General features: G+C 44.9%; 1 protein-coding gene across 1 annotated transcript in view; it reads right to left on the reverse strand.

Moving 5' to 3' along the window:
- The window catches only part of LOC124613475 (dynein axonemal heavy chain 6-like), a 984594-nt gene that overhangs the window by 274430 nt on the left and 693104 nt on the right, over positions 1-17060 (reverse strand). Inside the window, exon 108 of the mRNA XM_047142181.1 lies at positions 10520-10705. Within this exon, the coding sequence (XP_046998137.1) occupies positions 10520-10705 (186 nt within the window). The remainder of the gene's footprint in view (positions 1-10519; positions 10706-17060) is intronic.

Below are 17060 nucleotides of genomic sequence, written 5' to 3' on the forward strand. Positions count from 1 at the left end.
TTGTTGAAAATTGTAACTACTGTAATTTCGAAAGTTTGTCTGCCTGAAAATGTACTGTTGTCCCAAGAATATTGCAACAAACGGTGTATTTCTATCGCTGCTCGTTTAGTTTTTATTGCCGTTTCAAATATACCGGTCATTTTTGAAACACCCTGTATCTTGTTCACTGTGTACCATGGCTTGAGGAAAACTAGAGGGGTTGCATGTCACCTGCCCCGTCTTGCGGTAGTTCATCCCTGCCAGCTGAGCCCATGGTGATGATAATCTGAGAGTCCAATGTAGGGTGTGCCAGAGAAACTGTATACACAAGATGCCATTTGCATCTCAATGATTCAGTTTCTGTTTTCATTGTGGGTGTGTTGCAGCAGGAGTGTTGGTCAGGAGTGTTTGAAACTCCATGCCATGTGGTAAGTGTTGTTAGTAGAAAGTTAGAATACCAAGGAACTGATGAAGGGTATGTTAGGTTCAAGGCGGTGGCAACTGAGTTCAGTGTGGATGAGTTCGAGGATTTATTTGTAGCTATGGGGGTCAGCAGAGAAAATTAAGATGTAATTAATGTGCACTTAACAGTGATTAGGCTTGTAAAGTGTCTCGTTGATTAATCACTGCCACATTTTTCAGTCCATAGAGTATTACTAGGAATGTGCAGGAGTTGAGAGATCTGTTGTCCTCAAAGAGTCTTATGGAATTTCCTTTTATCCCTACCTTTTTTATGGGCAGTGCTCCAGCACTGTCTAGAAGCTGAAGGACACTCACTTGTAATGTTTTGTCCACTGCTGCATTAGCTGCATGGAGGAGAGCATGTGCCAGGTGCTGTATTTTGTGCCAAATGGCATCATATTGATGCAGTGGCTCATACCATTCTTTATATGTTAGGATCTATCTATGTTCTCATAGATAGATCTTAACACATGGTTTGTTTTGTGAGGGACAGGAATGCATTTTCTAAAGTGCAAGAAGCAAGGCAGGAAGCATTGTAATGACTTGAGTTATTTGCTGGTGTTGCGGGCGCTGTGTGTGTGTGTGTGTGTGTGTGTGTGTGTGTGTGTGTGTGTGTGTGTGTAGGGGGGGGGGGGGTTCAGTGGCCACTACAGTATGTGATAGGCATCAGAGTTGCTTGCATACACGTGTGGGACTTCTCATGTATCCGTCAGTGCAAATCACCACTGACAGAGTGAAGTAGCTGCCTGTCATCGCAGGTCACTAGGAGATATTCCTGAAGTGTGGCAACAGCTTGTATCATTATGACACATCTGTGCAAAACTGAACAATGGTCATCGCCGGTAGTGATGCAAGTCATCGGTGGGTGCAAGCATTGGTTTGTGGCCCGTGGTGGAGCTAGGGTAAAAAGCCCCAAAACAAACTGCTGTGTAGCATGGTCAAATAGGTCAGGATGGTTGCTGTTGGGGGAGAGATGGAATTTAAAGAGAAAGTCAACTCCTCGTATAGGTCCATTAATGTTGCTGATAGAAGGTCCGAGGGCAACGTAGTTCATCTATAAGCTGTACGACATGATCAACAGCATTGTGCATGTGGATACTAACATTGTTAGCTGCATGGAACTGCAACTTGAAGGCTGATAGTGTGGCTCAAATATCTGTTGAGGCACCGTACATATATCTGAACCCCTGTTGACAAGGGAGTATGTGTTTGTGGAATAATCACAGGTATACAGACATCCTTCAGGGGATGCTGACACTGTGGAAGAAAGATGACTCAATGTTGTGGCGCTGTTTGTCATTTGAGTATGAGCAGGGGTGCCGGCATTTGTGGGCAGTGTTGATATACTGCACGTTATACCAACAGTGGTCACAGTTGTAACATGAAAAATGGCATCATGGTTGCAGAACAGCTGTGTGTATGAAGAATTACAGTGATAAGGTGCATTAACTGTAGAAGATGTGACTGGCATAATATCTTTTCATATGAACACAGAATGTCCACTGTCAATGAAACTTGCCAAGGTAGATTCAGTGTGCAAGTTCACTAATAATGGCTTCAATATCAACTGTTGTTACATCTACATCTACATCTACATTTATACTCCGCAAGCCACCCATCGGTGTGTGGCGGAGTGCACTTTACGTGCCACTGTCATTACCTCCCTTTCCTGTTCCAGTCGCGTATGGTTCGCGGGAAGAACGACTGTCTGAAAGCCTCCGTGCGTGCTCTAATCTCTCTAATTTTACATTCGCGATCTCCTCGGGAGGTATAAGTAGGGGGCAGCAATATATTCGATACCTCATCCAGAAACGCACCCTCTCGAAACCTGGCGAGCAAGCTACACCGCGATGCAGAGCGCCTCTCTTGCAGAGTCTGCCACTTGAGTTTATTAAACATCTCCGTAACGCTATCACGGTTACCAAATAGCCCTGTGATGAAACGCGCCGCTCTTCTTTGGATCTTCTCTATCTCCTCCGTCAGACCGATCTGGTACGGATCCCACACTGATGAGCAATACTCAAGTATAGGTCGAACGAGTGTTTTGTAAGCCACCTCCTTTGTTGATGGAATACATTTTCTAAGCACTCTCCCAATGAATCTCAACCTGGTACCCGCCTTACCAACAATTAATTTTATATGATCATTCCACTTCAAATCGTTGTTGTGTTAACAGTCACTGTTTCTTGTGACACAATATTTGTGGAAGCATCTTGTTCAATCTTTCACACTGTTTGTTGTTGAAGGCAGTGAAAAAACTGAATGGTGTCAGATGTTGATGAATTCAGAGCAACATAGCTGCATGTAACAGTGAATGAACAACTAAGTATTGCGTCTAATGGCTGCATTGTTACTGCACAATAAGGTGACTTGAGGTGCTATTTCATTATTATTGTGGTGTTCACCGTGACTGGAGCCACCAATGCAGGTGGTTTCCATCATTTAGCTGAAAGGTAGATATTAGTAATATGTGAACACAATTGTTGTGGTATAAAACATTTATTCAGAACTGCACAATACAAAAGTGTCCATCATATCACATCATTCAACATGAACTGGCAATCAAAAGCACAAACACTCAACACATCCATTCAGCTGCTTTGGTCAGCAAATTCTTTTACTCCATGTACCCACATATTTCAGGAACTTGTAAGTCTTACTGAAAAATACATGCCCTATCATAAAAATCCTATTCCTATTGATAATTCTGATAGTTACTTGTAGACTACAAATATATGTGTGTTAGGAGAGAAACAGTTACTTTAAAATACACTGTTCTTTCTCTTGTGTTACTCAACTGCCCATATATTGCCAAGGTCATAACATAAGGTTTAAGATATACATTCAAGTGAACAATCTCCACTGACCTTTGTATGCTGTATTCAAAGCAATCATTAAACTGACATATCTACACGTTTTCCGAAGTCAACATTTTGATGAAGGAAGTGTCCACTGTGGATTGTCAGAATGGTATATAGGATTTATTGTGAAGACCTGTGACCTGGGTTATGCAGTGTCTTCATCAAAATAAATTGCAGCAGTGTTTTAACCCAAACTTATGATGTCTGTGGAGGTAGGTGGAACAGGAACAAATATTTCTTATAGTACGGCACGGGTTGAATAGCAGCTGAAAAATGGAATACAGTCGGGTTCTTAGTCTAATTCCCTTTGCAGAAACATGCAGAATAAACACTCATCCTCATGGTTAATTTGTTGCTTCTATACAGCAGGCATACTTAAACTCATCAAACTTGATTCAACTGCACCACTTGTGTAATATTGATGGTGCTCATTTGTCCTTTCACCCATTCATTGTGTTCTGTAGACCACATCAAGAAGGAGGAACTCTAGGGATGTTGAATGATTAACAAATACCAAGCAAACTGCAGAAACTTAATTTGTGTACTCTATTAGCAATAAACTATCACTCCATTACTGGATGCTATTCATGCTTACATCAGTTAAGTCAAAACAAGTTAATCCAAAAGAAGGCTGCTACTCTGAAAAAAGCTGCTGACACCTCAGTTGAATTATATCGTTGCTGATTATCTGCTTTTAATACCTTAATAATTGCATGATTACACTGGTATTTTTCAAAGAAAATAGTGACCTACATCCATAAATACTGAGTCCTACTCACAGTACATTACTATGTGTCATGCAGCATTACAACAGACACTACTGCTTTTCATGTTGCTAACTGAACTTTCCAATCCTTGAGTATAGATATTGAGATAATTTGGAGAAAGTGGCAAATAATATATATTTTTTAGTTTTCTTTTGAATTAGTAGAAATTCCTAATAATTTTTTTGAATTTCATACGAACGTGATGACTATCTTCACATCAGAGCATGTAACTCTACTCTGAACACTAGACAAGAAGTCAAAATTATTGTCTCTTGTACTGTGACCATGTATATGACAGTTCACATGAAAGTGATTTATATCATATGCAATAAAAACCATTAGGAAGTTAACAGCAATCTAGAAAAAGATAGATTGCTACTTACCATAAAGATAATACACTAAGTTGCAGATAGCCACAATTAAAATCCTTTTATGCACAAGCTTTCAGCCTCAGCCTCACACTTTTCATTCACACAAGCACACCTCATATACACATGACTGCTAACTCCAACAGCTCAGACAAGGAATGCAACTATCACATGAGATGGAAGCAGCAATGTGGAGGGAGCAGAGAAGGTGAAGGGACAGCAGTGTATGGGTGGGGGAAGAGAGGAATGTGGTCTGATAGAGTGTGCAGATCCAGAATGGCATTGGGTGTAGCATCAGGAAGTTTTGGGGTAGGGAGGCACGGAAAATGGAGAGGAAAAGGAAAAGAGTGGGGAAATACGGGTGATTATGTTGGCAGAGGGTGTCTAACAATGAGGGTGGGAGATGAGAATGGGGAGGAACTGATAGGACAGCAGGGGGGAGGGGGTGGAAACTGTGGGGTAGGTGAGGGGGGGGGGGGGGTGGAGACAGCACATTACCATAGGTTGAGGCCGGGAGAATGTATTATAAGGATAACTCAAACCTCCACAATTCAGAAAAGCTGGTGGTTGAGGGGAGGATCCAGATGGCTTGGGTAGTGAAGCAGCCATTGAAATGGAGCATGTTGCGTCCAGCTGCATGCTGTGCCACTGGATGGTCTACTTTGCTCTTGGGTACAGTTTGGTGCTGGCTGTTCATCCTGGTGGACAGGTGGTTGGTAGTCATATCAATATAAGAAGCTTTGCAGTGAGTGCACCAGAGCTGGTAAATGACATGGTTGCTTTCACAGGTGGCCCGACCCCTGATGGGGTAAGATAAACCTGTGACAGAACTGGAATTGGAGGTGCTGGCTGGGTGGATTGGACGTGTTTGCTTCATTTCTGCTTCCGTTACACCATTCATGCCACAACGGACACCTGGTCCAAGTTTCTGCACCAGTCCAGAAAAGTGTAACTGCTCTGCCTAAAACCCAGTCCCACATCCCCTTTCTTAAATGCTGCGTAAACCATGGAAACCCCCAAAATGACCTAACCATAAAAATTCCTTTCTCTGGATCCCACCCCTCCTTTCACAATGACATTTACCATTACAGATTCTGTCAGACTTTGTCCCTCACAAGCCCGGTACTGCAAAAACACATCTAAATGGCACAGACATCCCAGAACAACCTCTGCTCCCTCTGCAAGATACTGCTACTGTGCAATCCTGCTTCATACATTAAAAATCCAAGAAACAGAATCCCTTGCTCTCCAGCACATGGAGGAGCATCCAGGCATCACTTGCATAAGTTATCCAACCTTTTGACATCCTGCTGCTGCCTCAGTTCTTCATTTTCCAGCATTTATTCTACCCAAAGGGTTCCTCCTCATCCTCCTCTCATAGCATCTAAACCCTGCCTAGCTGACCTTTTCAACTTCCCACATACCTCAAAACTCCCTGCCAACACTCCACCAAATATAGAGCTGAAATATTCCCTTAACACTGTTGTTAAACTTTCCACCAAAACCCTCACCTTCACAGAATTTCCAGTCCTGTCCAAAGGCCTCACCTTTCACTCTATACCCAAATTTAACCATGCTGATCCATGCAGTGGAGACACTTCTTTGCTGCCAATCCCTCAAAGCAAAGCCAACCTAATTCCAACATTGAACCCTGCCTCTCCCAGTCCATACCACCATACAACTGTGATCCTACCCCTCCTCCCACCTATCCACCAATTGGCTACATTTCAGAAATTCCTTACTTCCAACTTACCTTCTCCATTCTTCCCAAGGTCCCTTCCTCAGAACACCAGCCTCTCACCAGAAGAAAGAATAGCCATACACAACATCAAAACTAATTGTGACCTAATCGTCCTACCTGCAGACAAAGGTTCCAACATTTGTGAATCACAGTGACTACATGGAGGAGGGCTACTGGCAATTATCTGACTCCTCCATCTACAAACTCTGCCAGAGTGTTTCCATTCCAGAAGTCCAACACAACCTCCACTCTCTACTTAAAGCCTTAGGCCCTGCCCAGAACATCTCCCCTGAGTCCATTTCCCTCTTCACCTCTATGACACCCTCCACACCCACTTCAACATCCAAAAATCCGCAAACCCAACAATCCCTGTCATCCCATTGAGGCTAGTTATTGTGCCCTCACTTAAAGAATTTAGCCTTTCATTAACATATACTTCCAACCAATTGCCCATAATCTAGCCTCCCTCATCAAAGATACCAACCACTTCCTTCAACAAATCTCCACTCTCCCCACTCTTTATACCTACTAGATCCCTACTCATCATTGTTGGCACTACCTCCCTATACACCAACAACCCTCATGCCCATGGTCTTACCACTATTGAACACAACTTTTCTCCATGTCCTTCAGACTCCAAACTCGCTACATCATTCCTCATACACCTCATTAACTTTATCCTAACAAACAACTACTTCTTCTTTGACGGGAAGATATGCAAACAAATCTGTGGCCCAGCCATGAGCATCTGCATGGCAGCCTCCTATGCCAACCTGCTTATGGGCCATCTACAGGAGACATTCTTAGCCTTCCAAAACACCAGATCCTTAGATTGGTTCAGACTCAAGATCTGGACTCAGGGCCAAGACATCCTACATTCATTCCTTCACAACCTCAACACCTCTCCTATCCACTTCAACGGATCCTCCTCGAACCAACCTTCCAAGAGACAGTGACCTTATTCTCTCTGATGGCTCCACCTGCACCTCAGTCTACATTAAAACCACCAACCACAAACAGTATCTGCATTATGAGAACTGTCATCCCTTTCACACCTAAAAATTTCTCTTATACAGCTTGGCCACAACATTTCTGCAGTGACAGGAACTCCCTTGACCCAGTATGCTGAGGGTCTCATCAAGACCTTCACAAACAAGTGCTAGCCCCAAGACCTAGTCCACAAACAGATCTCTCATGCCATATTTCTCCTCATAGCCCCAATCCTCCCACCAACCTCAAGAAGTTTCCACAAAGGAAGGCCCCCTTTGTCATCCAGTACTACCCTCCCACCACCCCCAAGAACTATCCACTTTGTCACTCAATACTACCCAAGACTGGAACAACTGAGCCACATACTTCGCCACTGGTTTGATTACCTGTCATCATGCCCTAAAACAGGGGACATCCTATGTAAGATCATTCCTACCCCTCCTAAAGTGGTGTTGTGTCACTGACCCAACTGCCACAACATTCTAGTCCATCCCTGTGCCACACCCAATCCCAACACCTTGCCAAAAGTGGAAGACCCAGGTTCATGACCTGCTCAACCAACCCACCCAGTTCTTCCTAATCCAGTCCTGTCATAGGTTTATGCTACCCGATCAGGGGCCAAGCCACCTATGAAAGAAGCCATGTCATTTACCAGCTCTGCTGCAATCATTGCATACCTTTTTATATTGGTATGACTACTAACCATCTGTCCACCAGGATGAATGGTTCCCACCAAACTGTGGCAAAAGCAAAGTAGATGACCTTGTGGCACACTTGCTTTAGTTCAATGGCTGCTTCACTACCTGAGCAATCTGGATCCTCCCCTCCATCACCAGCTTTTCTGAACTGTGCAGATGGGAGATATCCTTATAATGAATTCTCCTATTACGTTATTATCCTCGCCTCAACCTATGATAACATAACTATCCCCACACTCCAAATCCAACAGTTTCCACCCTCTCTGTCCTATCACCTCCTTCCCATGCTCATCTCTAACCCTCTTTGTTTGCCACACTCTGCCAATGCAACAGCCCATATTTTTCTGCTCCTCTCCTTTTTACACTTTTTTTAATCCCTTCCTGCCCCACAACCTCCTGACACTGTGCCAGTTGGCATTCTAGCCCTGCGCAGTCCGGCAGACAATGATCCTCTCTTCCCTCACTCTTACTCCACTATCCCTTCCCCTTTCTCTTCCCTGTTCTCTACAGATTGCTCCTTTCATTCCACATGATACTTGCATTCTGGCCCAAGCTGATGGACGTGGCAGTCATGTGTGTGAGGTGTGCTTGCTTGTGTGAATGAATGGTGTGTGCTTCTCTTTCTGTAATGAAGGCTGAAGCTGATAGCTTAAGTGTAAGTCTGCAACTTAGTCTTATATCTTTATGGTAAGTAGCAATCTATCTTTTCCTACATTGGTGATATTCCTGCCTGGAGCTTCCATTGTTTAAGAAGTTAATGTATTTGAAAATGAGCTCAAGAGTTCAAAGATCCTTATAAAGGCTTCTGGAAGATTCATAGCTAATTACTCGATACACACAAACACATATACCTGCTCAGTTACATTATCATGTTAACTCAAGTGGTGTGAGTGGTTGTGTAGAAGCCTGTGAGGGAAGAAAGGATAGGGTAAGAGGTTTGGAGATTGCAGATTCCAAGTTCCTGTCCCATTCACTTGCATCTTCTTCCTCTCAGCTGCCAGATATCCTTCCCTCCAACAACTCTTCTCCTATATCCTGTCTGATTTCTACCTTCCACTCTCCACAAAATATAACTGCACACCTCAGCTGAGTTACAGTGCTGATAATTGTAGTTGGCTGAAACAATGTATATGTGTAGTGTATGAGTGTATATACTTGAGTGCATAGGTGAATTTAGTAGCTAGAAGGACATGAGTCGAAAGCCCAGTAACAAATCTTATTAAGTCTTCTTCATATGTGTATAGACACTCAAGAATTCAGTTATACACGGAGTTATTAATTTACTCCTTTTATTATTTATATTGCACCAAAGAATTTCTGTTACTACATTTACTTGTTCTGTATTTATTTAAGTTTAAATACAGTGTATTGGTGCCTTCTAAGACTCCGTAAGTGTCCCCTTACTTCTTATAACAGCTGTAGTAGTTGATGTCTTACGTGAACTGTGTATTTTTGCCTCCTCAAAAACTGCCTCAACAGTTGAACAGCTTCATCTACATCTATACTCTTCAAGTCACCTTGTACAGTGTGTGGTGGAGAGTACTTCTAGTGCCACTATCTTTTCTCTCCATTCCCAGATTCATTCGTAGGTGGTGTGTGGGAAAAACAAGTGTCAATGGACCTGCACGTGTGTTCCAATTTCCCAGATTTTGCTCACAAGATGCATGTGGCCAGAAGTAACATGTTGTTCAACTATTATTGGAACATAAACATTTGAAATTTCAACAGTAGACCACTTCATAATGTGTAACGTCTCTCTAGTAGAGCCTGTTAGTAAAGTTTGTTGACCAACTAAATGATCCTGTAACTAAAGCTGATGTTCTTTGTTGGATATTTTCTGTCTCTTCAATTAATCACTGTGGTAAGTATATTTTCTTTAACTATAATTCCTAGATTGTTCATGCAGACGTCTGAGAATGGTCAGTAGCAAGACAAAGTGTTACTTCCAAATAACTGAGTGAATGTTATATCACAAGCTTTAAAAATTTTGTTGATGTAGTGTGTCATTGCTTCCTCAGATTGCTTTGCTGTGAAAATGATAAAAGACACATTAGTTATATTTAAATTGGTAACTTACCTGAAATGCTTAACTGTATGAGCATTCCCTAAAAAGGCAATGGTCTTGTTTGAGATCAATTGCAACCTAACAAGGGTATTTCTAGAGTAATTACTCTACTAGTATGAAACATATTTGAGTCTTTAATAGCTTATGGTGAATTTCTCACTGCATTACTGTACATAATGTAATAAAAAATCTAGGATACTTATAATATTATGGCCACTTGTGACAATATCTTCATATGAAAACTGAGTCAACAAAATAACAAAATCATAAAATAGTGACATCTTCCATTATTCAGTCATTACTCCTATGTAAAGACAAGATAAATATGGTGGTGCCTTCCATAACTTTGAATCCTTATGAGTGGGTTTCACAAATTTGTCAAATGCCTACATTAAAACACTTGTCTCTTTCATATACAGTCTGCTGGAAAGAGACAAGAAAAAACGTAGAAATTGATAACCTAGTAGGTTGGTCAAAGAATAATAGCTTACAATTTTTGTAAAGTGGAACAATAAAAAATTCTGTGGATGTTTATGAAGCTTATTATGTTTCTAAGAAATGTAAAATAAAGTTAATTCATTTTCATACCTGGACAAATGTCTGGCGTAAAAGTATTGGTCCAAGAGTGGGATCCAATGTTTCCCCTAATTCTTCAAGTAATACAGGCATACCAACTCGAACAGCACCTTCAAGTGACCGCATAAATCCTGCATCTGTCAGTTTCACAATTTTTATTTGATTTTCACTTTCCATTTGTCTTATCCATCTGCTTGCCTGGAAAATTAATATAGGTTAAATTTATAATAGATTGAAGAATTCATTACATGTATCCTGTGATCAGTTCTTGTTATACCCCTCTACAGCTAATAGTTCTCCACATCTGTCAAGTATCAAACAGACGGATATATAAGTAGACAGAGAGAGAGAGAGAGAGAGAGAGAGAGAGAGAGAGAGAGAGAGAGAGACAGAAAGTCATACTCTGGACGATAAGGATAGGCAACGTGGACCGAATATAATTTGTAGTGGCTCACTCCGCAGGTCCCGCCGCGCATTCTGTCACTGCTACCACGTGACCGTCATGGTCGCAGTTACAACATTTTGGCGACGAGGTAAACGGTGGTCATTGTTGCTATGGAGGCAAAGTTGGTCTGTCTGCTGGAGCAACAGCAGCAGCTTATGCAGCAGCAGCAGCTCCAGTTAGACATTTTACAAAAGTCGCTGCAGTTGCTAACAGACCAAATCATGACCCGGACGCATTACCGCACCAGCTTCCGGGTCCTCGGGTGTCCGATGCTTTCTCACATCCGCCGTCGTTTCCACCCTTTAATGACGCTAAAGAGGACTGGGAAACCTACTTACATAGGCTGAAACAGCATTTCACAGCTTTTCAAGTCACGGACGACTCCTTGCAGCGGTCGTTGTTTTTATCATGGGCCTAACCGGACACGTTCTTTCTTCTCCGTAAGTTGGCACCGTTGTCTGACCCTGTGGCTCTCTCTTTCCAGGAGATCTGCCTTTTGCTGACAAACTATTATTCCCAATGCTACCATGTAGTCGCCTCTCAGCTGGAGTTCCACCAGTACCATAAACAGCCTGGTCAATCGTATCGTTCCTGGGTCACAGACTTGCAGAGTCTCAGCCGTCGATGCGATTTTATGTGTACCAATCAGCAGTGTAAGGCTTCGTATGTGGACTCCCTGATCCAGGATGTGGTGGTTCAGCTGGCTCCTGTCCCTGATGTCTGTACTGTGGCACTGAAACTCGACAACCCCTCCTTGGAAGAGATTCTCCGCACTGCCCACTCCTTTGAAATTGCTCAAGTGGCTAACGAGCGTCTTATGGCACAACCGCAGGTGGCAGCGATCGCAGCATCATGGCGGGTTCCGCCCTCACAATGTCAACGTGGCCCGGCTGATGGAGGCCAGTGCCATCGGGACTCCTCATGTTCCGACGTCTCTATGGCGTCGGTGCCTTCAGTTGCCCCTCGTCACTGGTCATGCCACCCACTTCCATCTTCACACAGTGCTTTACTGCCCATTCACGGGCTGATTGTCCCCACCACTGGAAAACGTGCACGCTGTGTAGCAAGGAGGGCCACATCTGATCGGTATGTCGTAGTTGCTCGACTCGATCCAGTCCTGCCCCTCCTGGGCCTCACAATACTGTCCATGCTCTGCAATTGATCGTCCCACAGGATGACCCATCAGTGCGGAAGCTTTTCCTCACGCTCCGCATTTTCACAGAGGATGTCAGTTTTCAGGTTGACACTGGGGCCACCCTCTCCCTCATTAATATGGCGACATATACACGGCTGGGCTCTCCTGTGTTGTCGCCTCTCTCTCGCTGTCTGGTCGCCTACGGAGACGGTTCCATTCCCCTTCGTGGGCAGTTCCAGGTGACATACAAACGTGTTCTGCAGCTCCTTACCCTCTTTGTCATCAACCATCTGTCGGCTTCGAATATTTTTGGCCTGGATGCACTTCAACTGTTTGGCTTTTCAATTTCCAACGAAGTTAAGGTCGTTTCCACGGCTGTTCCTTTTCAGGACTTGGATGCTCTGTGCTCCACTTTTGTGTCATTGTTTGCACCGGATCTCGGATGTGTTTCCGGCTTTCAGGCGCACATCACCCTCCAGCACAGCCTCACTTTTTCCGGGCCCGGCCCCTTCCGGTGGCCTTACGGCCAGCGGTCAAGCAGGAACTTGATCAGTTCCAGGCCGCTGGCGTGCTGGAACCTGTAAATTACAGTGCGTGGGTGACACCACTGGTGGTCATATGGAAACCCAATGGGTCCCTTCGGCTGTGTTGGGACTTCGGCGCTACAGTCAATGCTCAGTCCCTTGGTGACACTTACCCCATTCCCCGACAGGAAGACCTTCTTGTCAAGCTTGCCGGGGGAGAGTATTTTTCCAAGATCAACCTGGCTGAGGCATACCACCAGTTGCCCTTGGATGCCGAATCTCAGAGCATCATGGTTATCAACACGCCTTTCGGATTGTATAAGTACAAGCACCTTCCCTTTGGTGTCTCTTTGGCGCTGGCCATTTTGCAGCTATTCCTGGAGCAGCTTACACAGCTTATCCCTGCATGTGTGAATTATCTGGATGACATCTTGGTCACCGGGCGTTCCCACCGGGAACATTTGCAAAACCTCAGTGCCTTATTTCACACTCTGCACTCTGCTGGTCTACGCTGTCGGCTGGACAAGTGTTGTTTTTTTCAACCGGAAGTGGAATACTTAGGCCACTGGCTTAGCAAAGATGGCATTCGCCCTTCGGGTCATAATGTCGCGGCCATTGAGGCCCTTCCCCATCCCAAGGATTTATCGGAACTGCTGGTGTTTTCGGGCAAGGTGACTTATTACTTAAAGTTCTTGCCCCAGGCTGCCTCCGTTGCTCAACCCCTCAATCACTTGCATTGCAAGGGGGTACATTTTGTTTGAACTCCTGCCTGTGACCAGGTTTTTCTCCGTTTAAAGGCGATGCTGAAGTCCCCCCCTTGCCTTACTCCCTTCTCTCCGGATCGCCCCTTGGTTGTGGCCACTGATGCATCGGCATATGGCATTGGGGCCGTCCTCGCGCACCGGGATGCCGATGGCTCCGAACAGCCCATCGCTTATGCCTCTAAGACGTTGACCACAGCACAATGGAACTACTTCCAGATTGAAAGGGAGGCCCTGGCGATCGTGTTCGCCATCCAAAAATTTCACACCTATCTCTTTGGGGCAAAGTTCACCCTTCTGATGGACCATAAACCCTTGGTTACACTTTTCGGACCCCACTCTCACCTTCCCGAGCGGACGGCTCAATGTCTCCAGCACTGGGGATTGTTTTTACGTAATTATGCTTACACCATCCAGTATAAGCCCACCACCCACCATGCTAATGTGGACACTTTGTCACATCTCCCAGCAGGTCCCGATCCTGCCTTTGACCAACAGGAGGTCCTCTGCTTTCACATCCACCACCACGGGGGCTACCCTCATGGCCCTGGCCCAAGTTCTTGCCATTGAGAGCCTGCCCCACACGTTGGTCTCCGATAATGGTCCCCAATTCACAGCATCCTCCTTCCACGACTTCTGTCAGGCCAATGGTATCAAGCATATCCGTAGCCCCCCTTTGCCCCCTTCGCCCAATGTCATGGCAGAGAGGCTTATCCGCATTTTTAAACGGCAGTTGACTAAGGCAGTTGACACATCTCCAACCACGTCAGCCCTCACCCTGTTTTTGAGCACCTATCACACTACGCCAATTGACGGACGCAGTCCGGCAGAGCTCCTTCATGGGCGACAGCCGCGGGCCCTGCTCCATTTGCTGATGCCGTCCTCCTCCCACCCCCACTCCCAGCCCTCGCAGCAGTATGCCCCTGGCACGGCCATGTGGGCTCGCAAGTACGGGCGCAAGGTGGGTTGGACACCCGCCACGGTCATCGCGGCCCATGGGCGGCATGTGATGTCAGTGCAGATGTCAAAAGGGTTGGAGCGCTGCCATCATAATCAGCTCGTGCTGCCACGAGACTCGCACCGCTTCTGTCCCTACCTCCTTTGGGTACGGACGTGGTCCTCGAGTCACCGTCGCTGCCCCTGGTTGCCATCTCCCTGCGGGCCTGCCGCCGGCCCTCTCCGCCTCCGGGTACATCGGCGGCTCCCTCCCCTGCCCTGGACTCTGGATCGGCTGTCATGGATACCTCGGGCGTCCCTTCCTCCCTGCCACTAGCGGTTGATACACCCAGTTCCTCTTCCCACTGCCGCCCACCTCGGCACCGTCCGGGTCGTTTCCGCCCCTATGCAGAAGTTTTAGGGGGGGAGGGATCTGGTACCGTGTCCCAGAGGCCAATAGCGGCGCCCCCCAAAGCGTACTTAAGCGCCGGCCTCTTTACCAGCCAGTCAGTCTAATGTAGCTTACGTTTGTTTACACCTCGCTTTTCACTAGACTGCTTACTTCCTGGTTCGTGTACGAGTGGAAGTGTTTGTTTCCTTGTGATTCTGTTGTTCGGTCTTGTTGTATTCATTCTGTCCTTTGTTGGTCATGTCTGTCCTCTTCCATTGTGTTGTTGTTCGCAGGCCTCTCGGCGGGTCCCACCACGCTTTCTGTCATTGCTACCCCGGGACCATCCTGGTCGCAGTTATAACAGTATTTCACTTGTCTCACGCATATTGCACACTAGGTGGAATAGTTTTTTCATGACTGGCTCTCCCAACTATCTCAGGATTTCTGAGGGAATGACATCTAGGGAATGACATCTACTCCAATGGTTTTATTTCCACTTAGGTCTTTCAGTGATCTGTCAAATTATTTTTGCAGTCGGATACCTTCCATCTCATTTCATGTACTTCCTCTTCCATATCTGTAATATTATTTCCTCCTATTTTCCCTCTATGTATTGCTTCCATCTTTCAGCTTTCTCTCCTTTGCTTAGTAGTGGCTTGTTATCAGTGCTCTCAATATGCATATAACTGTTTTTTGTTTACCCAATGGTCTCTTTAATTTTCTTATATGCGGCAACTATATTTTTCCTAATCATGCACGCAACTATAGCCTAGCATTTGTTATCCATCTGTCCCTGCTTAGTCATTTTGCAATTTCTATCAATTTGCATTATATAGACATCTGTATTCCTTTTTGCCTGCTTCATTTTTGTATTTTCTTTTCACACAGTCCAGTCACATTAATGTTATCACCTGTCTATATTTGACGTCAGTGTGCAGTAACTACTCACGTTTAGCAGGTGGCAGCACTAGCAGTGGAGAGTATATAAAGCGTGTGACAGTGACATGGAAAACAGTGCAGTCGTTGTCATAATGTGGAAACAGAAAGGTTTATCTGATGCTCAAAATGGCTTGACCATTTGCTTTCAGACCAAGTGTGGAAGCTTTTCCAAAATGGCTAAGTTTGTAAACTGTTCGTGTGAGACTTTGGTTAAAGTATTCCATGCATGGCAAATCTTGCATTGAGGCAAATTTGGTGCACTGGGAGCCACAGTTGACAGGGGTTAATGACGGGTGTGGAGGTTTGCATGGTTGAACAGATATGCAACTGTCAAACAACTGACTGCCCAGATGAAAGGGGCTACCAATAGTGTGTCCTCAGTGGCTGTTCAGTTAATGTTGCTGTGAATGAGGCTCCACAACAGGTGCCTGTTTCATGCATCTGTGCTAACTGCCATTCATCAGCGATGAAGAGTGAGATTTGCACACCAGTACCACAACTTGACATCCACTGAGTGGTGATAGGTGGCCTTTTCAGATGAACCATGTTTTATACTCCATCAAACGGATGTCTTTTGGCTTGTATGGCTTGAAACATCTGAAAGCAAACACCTTGTAACTAAAATTGGAAGGGCATTATCCAGATGATCTTGTCATTCTGGAAGGCACAGTGCATCAAGACAAACTTTTCATGTATCCTTGAGGGCCATGTCCAACCCTACATGCAATTTGTTGAGAATCTGTGGGACACTTCGATTGGAGTGTATGCACTGTGGCTGCTCAGCTGAGAAATCTAATGGAGGTGACCAATGCACTGGAGTCAACATGGCTCCCTATCACAGTCGGTACCTTCCAGAACCTGACTCTGCTCCTGCATGTCCACCAGTGGTTCGCACTGCAAAAGGTGGTTACTCAAGCTTTTGACAGGTGATCACATTAATGTGACTGGACAGTGTATTTTCACCTTACCTGTGTTATGCAAGAATATTTCTGTGAGCATTTGATAGAATGAATGTTTTTTTGAAAGATCATAGTACACCAAGAAATAGTAGAACCTTCAAGGCCAGGATGAAAGATAGCATTCATCAGCAATGAGAATTACTAACTAATGGTAGGGTAGTTTACTAAAGAACATTTTGCAATTGCTAACTCCTCAAACAATCTTTCTAAATAGTAATTATACATACATTATAGATAGATATAACAGATCCTTATGATTTCCCATCTGTGGGGGGGTGGGGGGTGGGGGGTGGGGAGGGAGAGGGGGGGGGGGAGCAGAAGGGGGAGGAGTTAATAGAGCTGTAACAAAATAAATTCACAGTCCAAAGCCATAACCAGGTTGCAGCCTTTGCCAACTGCCATGGACGAGAAATGCCAACTGCCAACTGCCATGGAGGAACTGCTGATGCTGTAATTCCTCGCA

Source organism: Schistocerca americana, chromosome 4 (assembly GCF_021461395.2).
Source record: "Schistocerca americana isolate TAMUIC-IGC-003095 chromosome 4, iqSchAmer2.1, whole genome shotgun sequence".
Classification (NCBI taxonomy): Eukaryota; Metazoa; Arthropoda; class Insecta; order Orthoptera; family Acrididae; genus Schistocerca; species Schistocerca americana.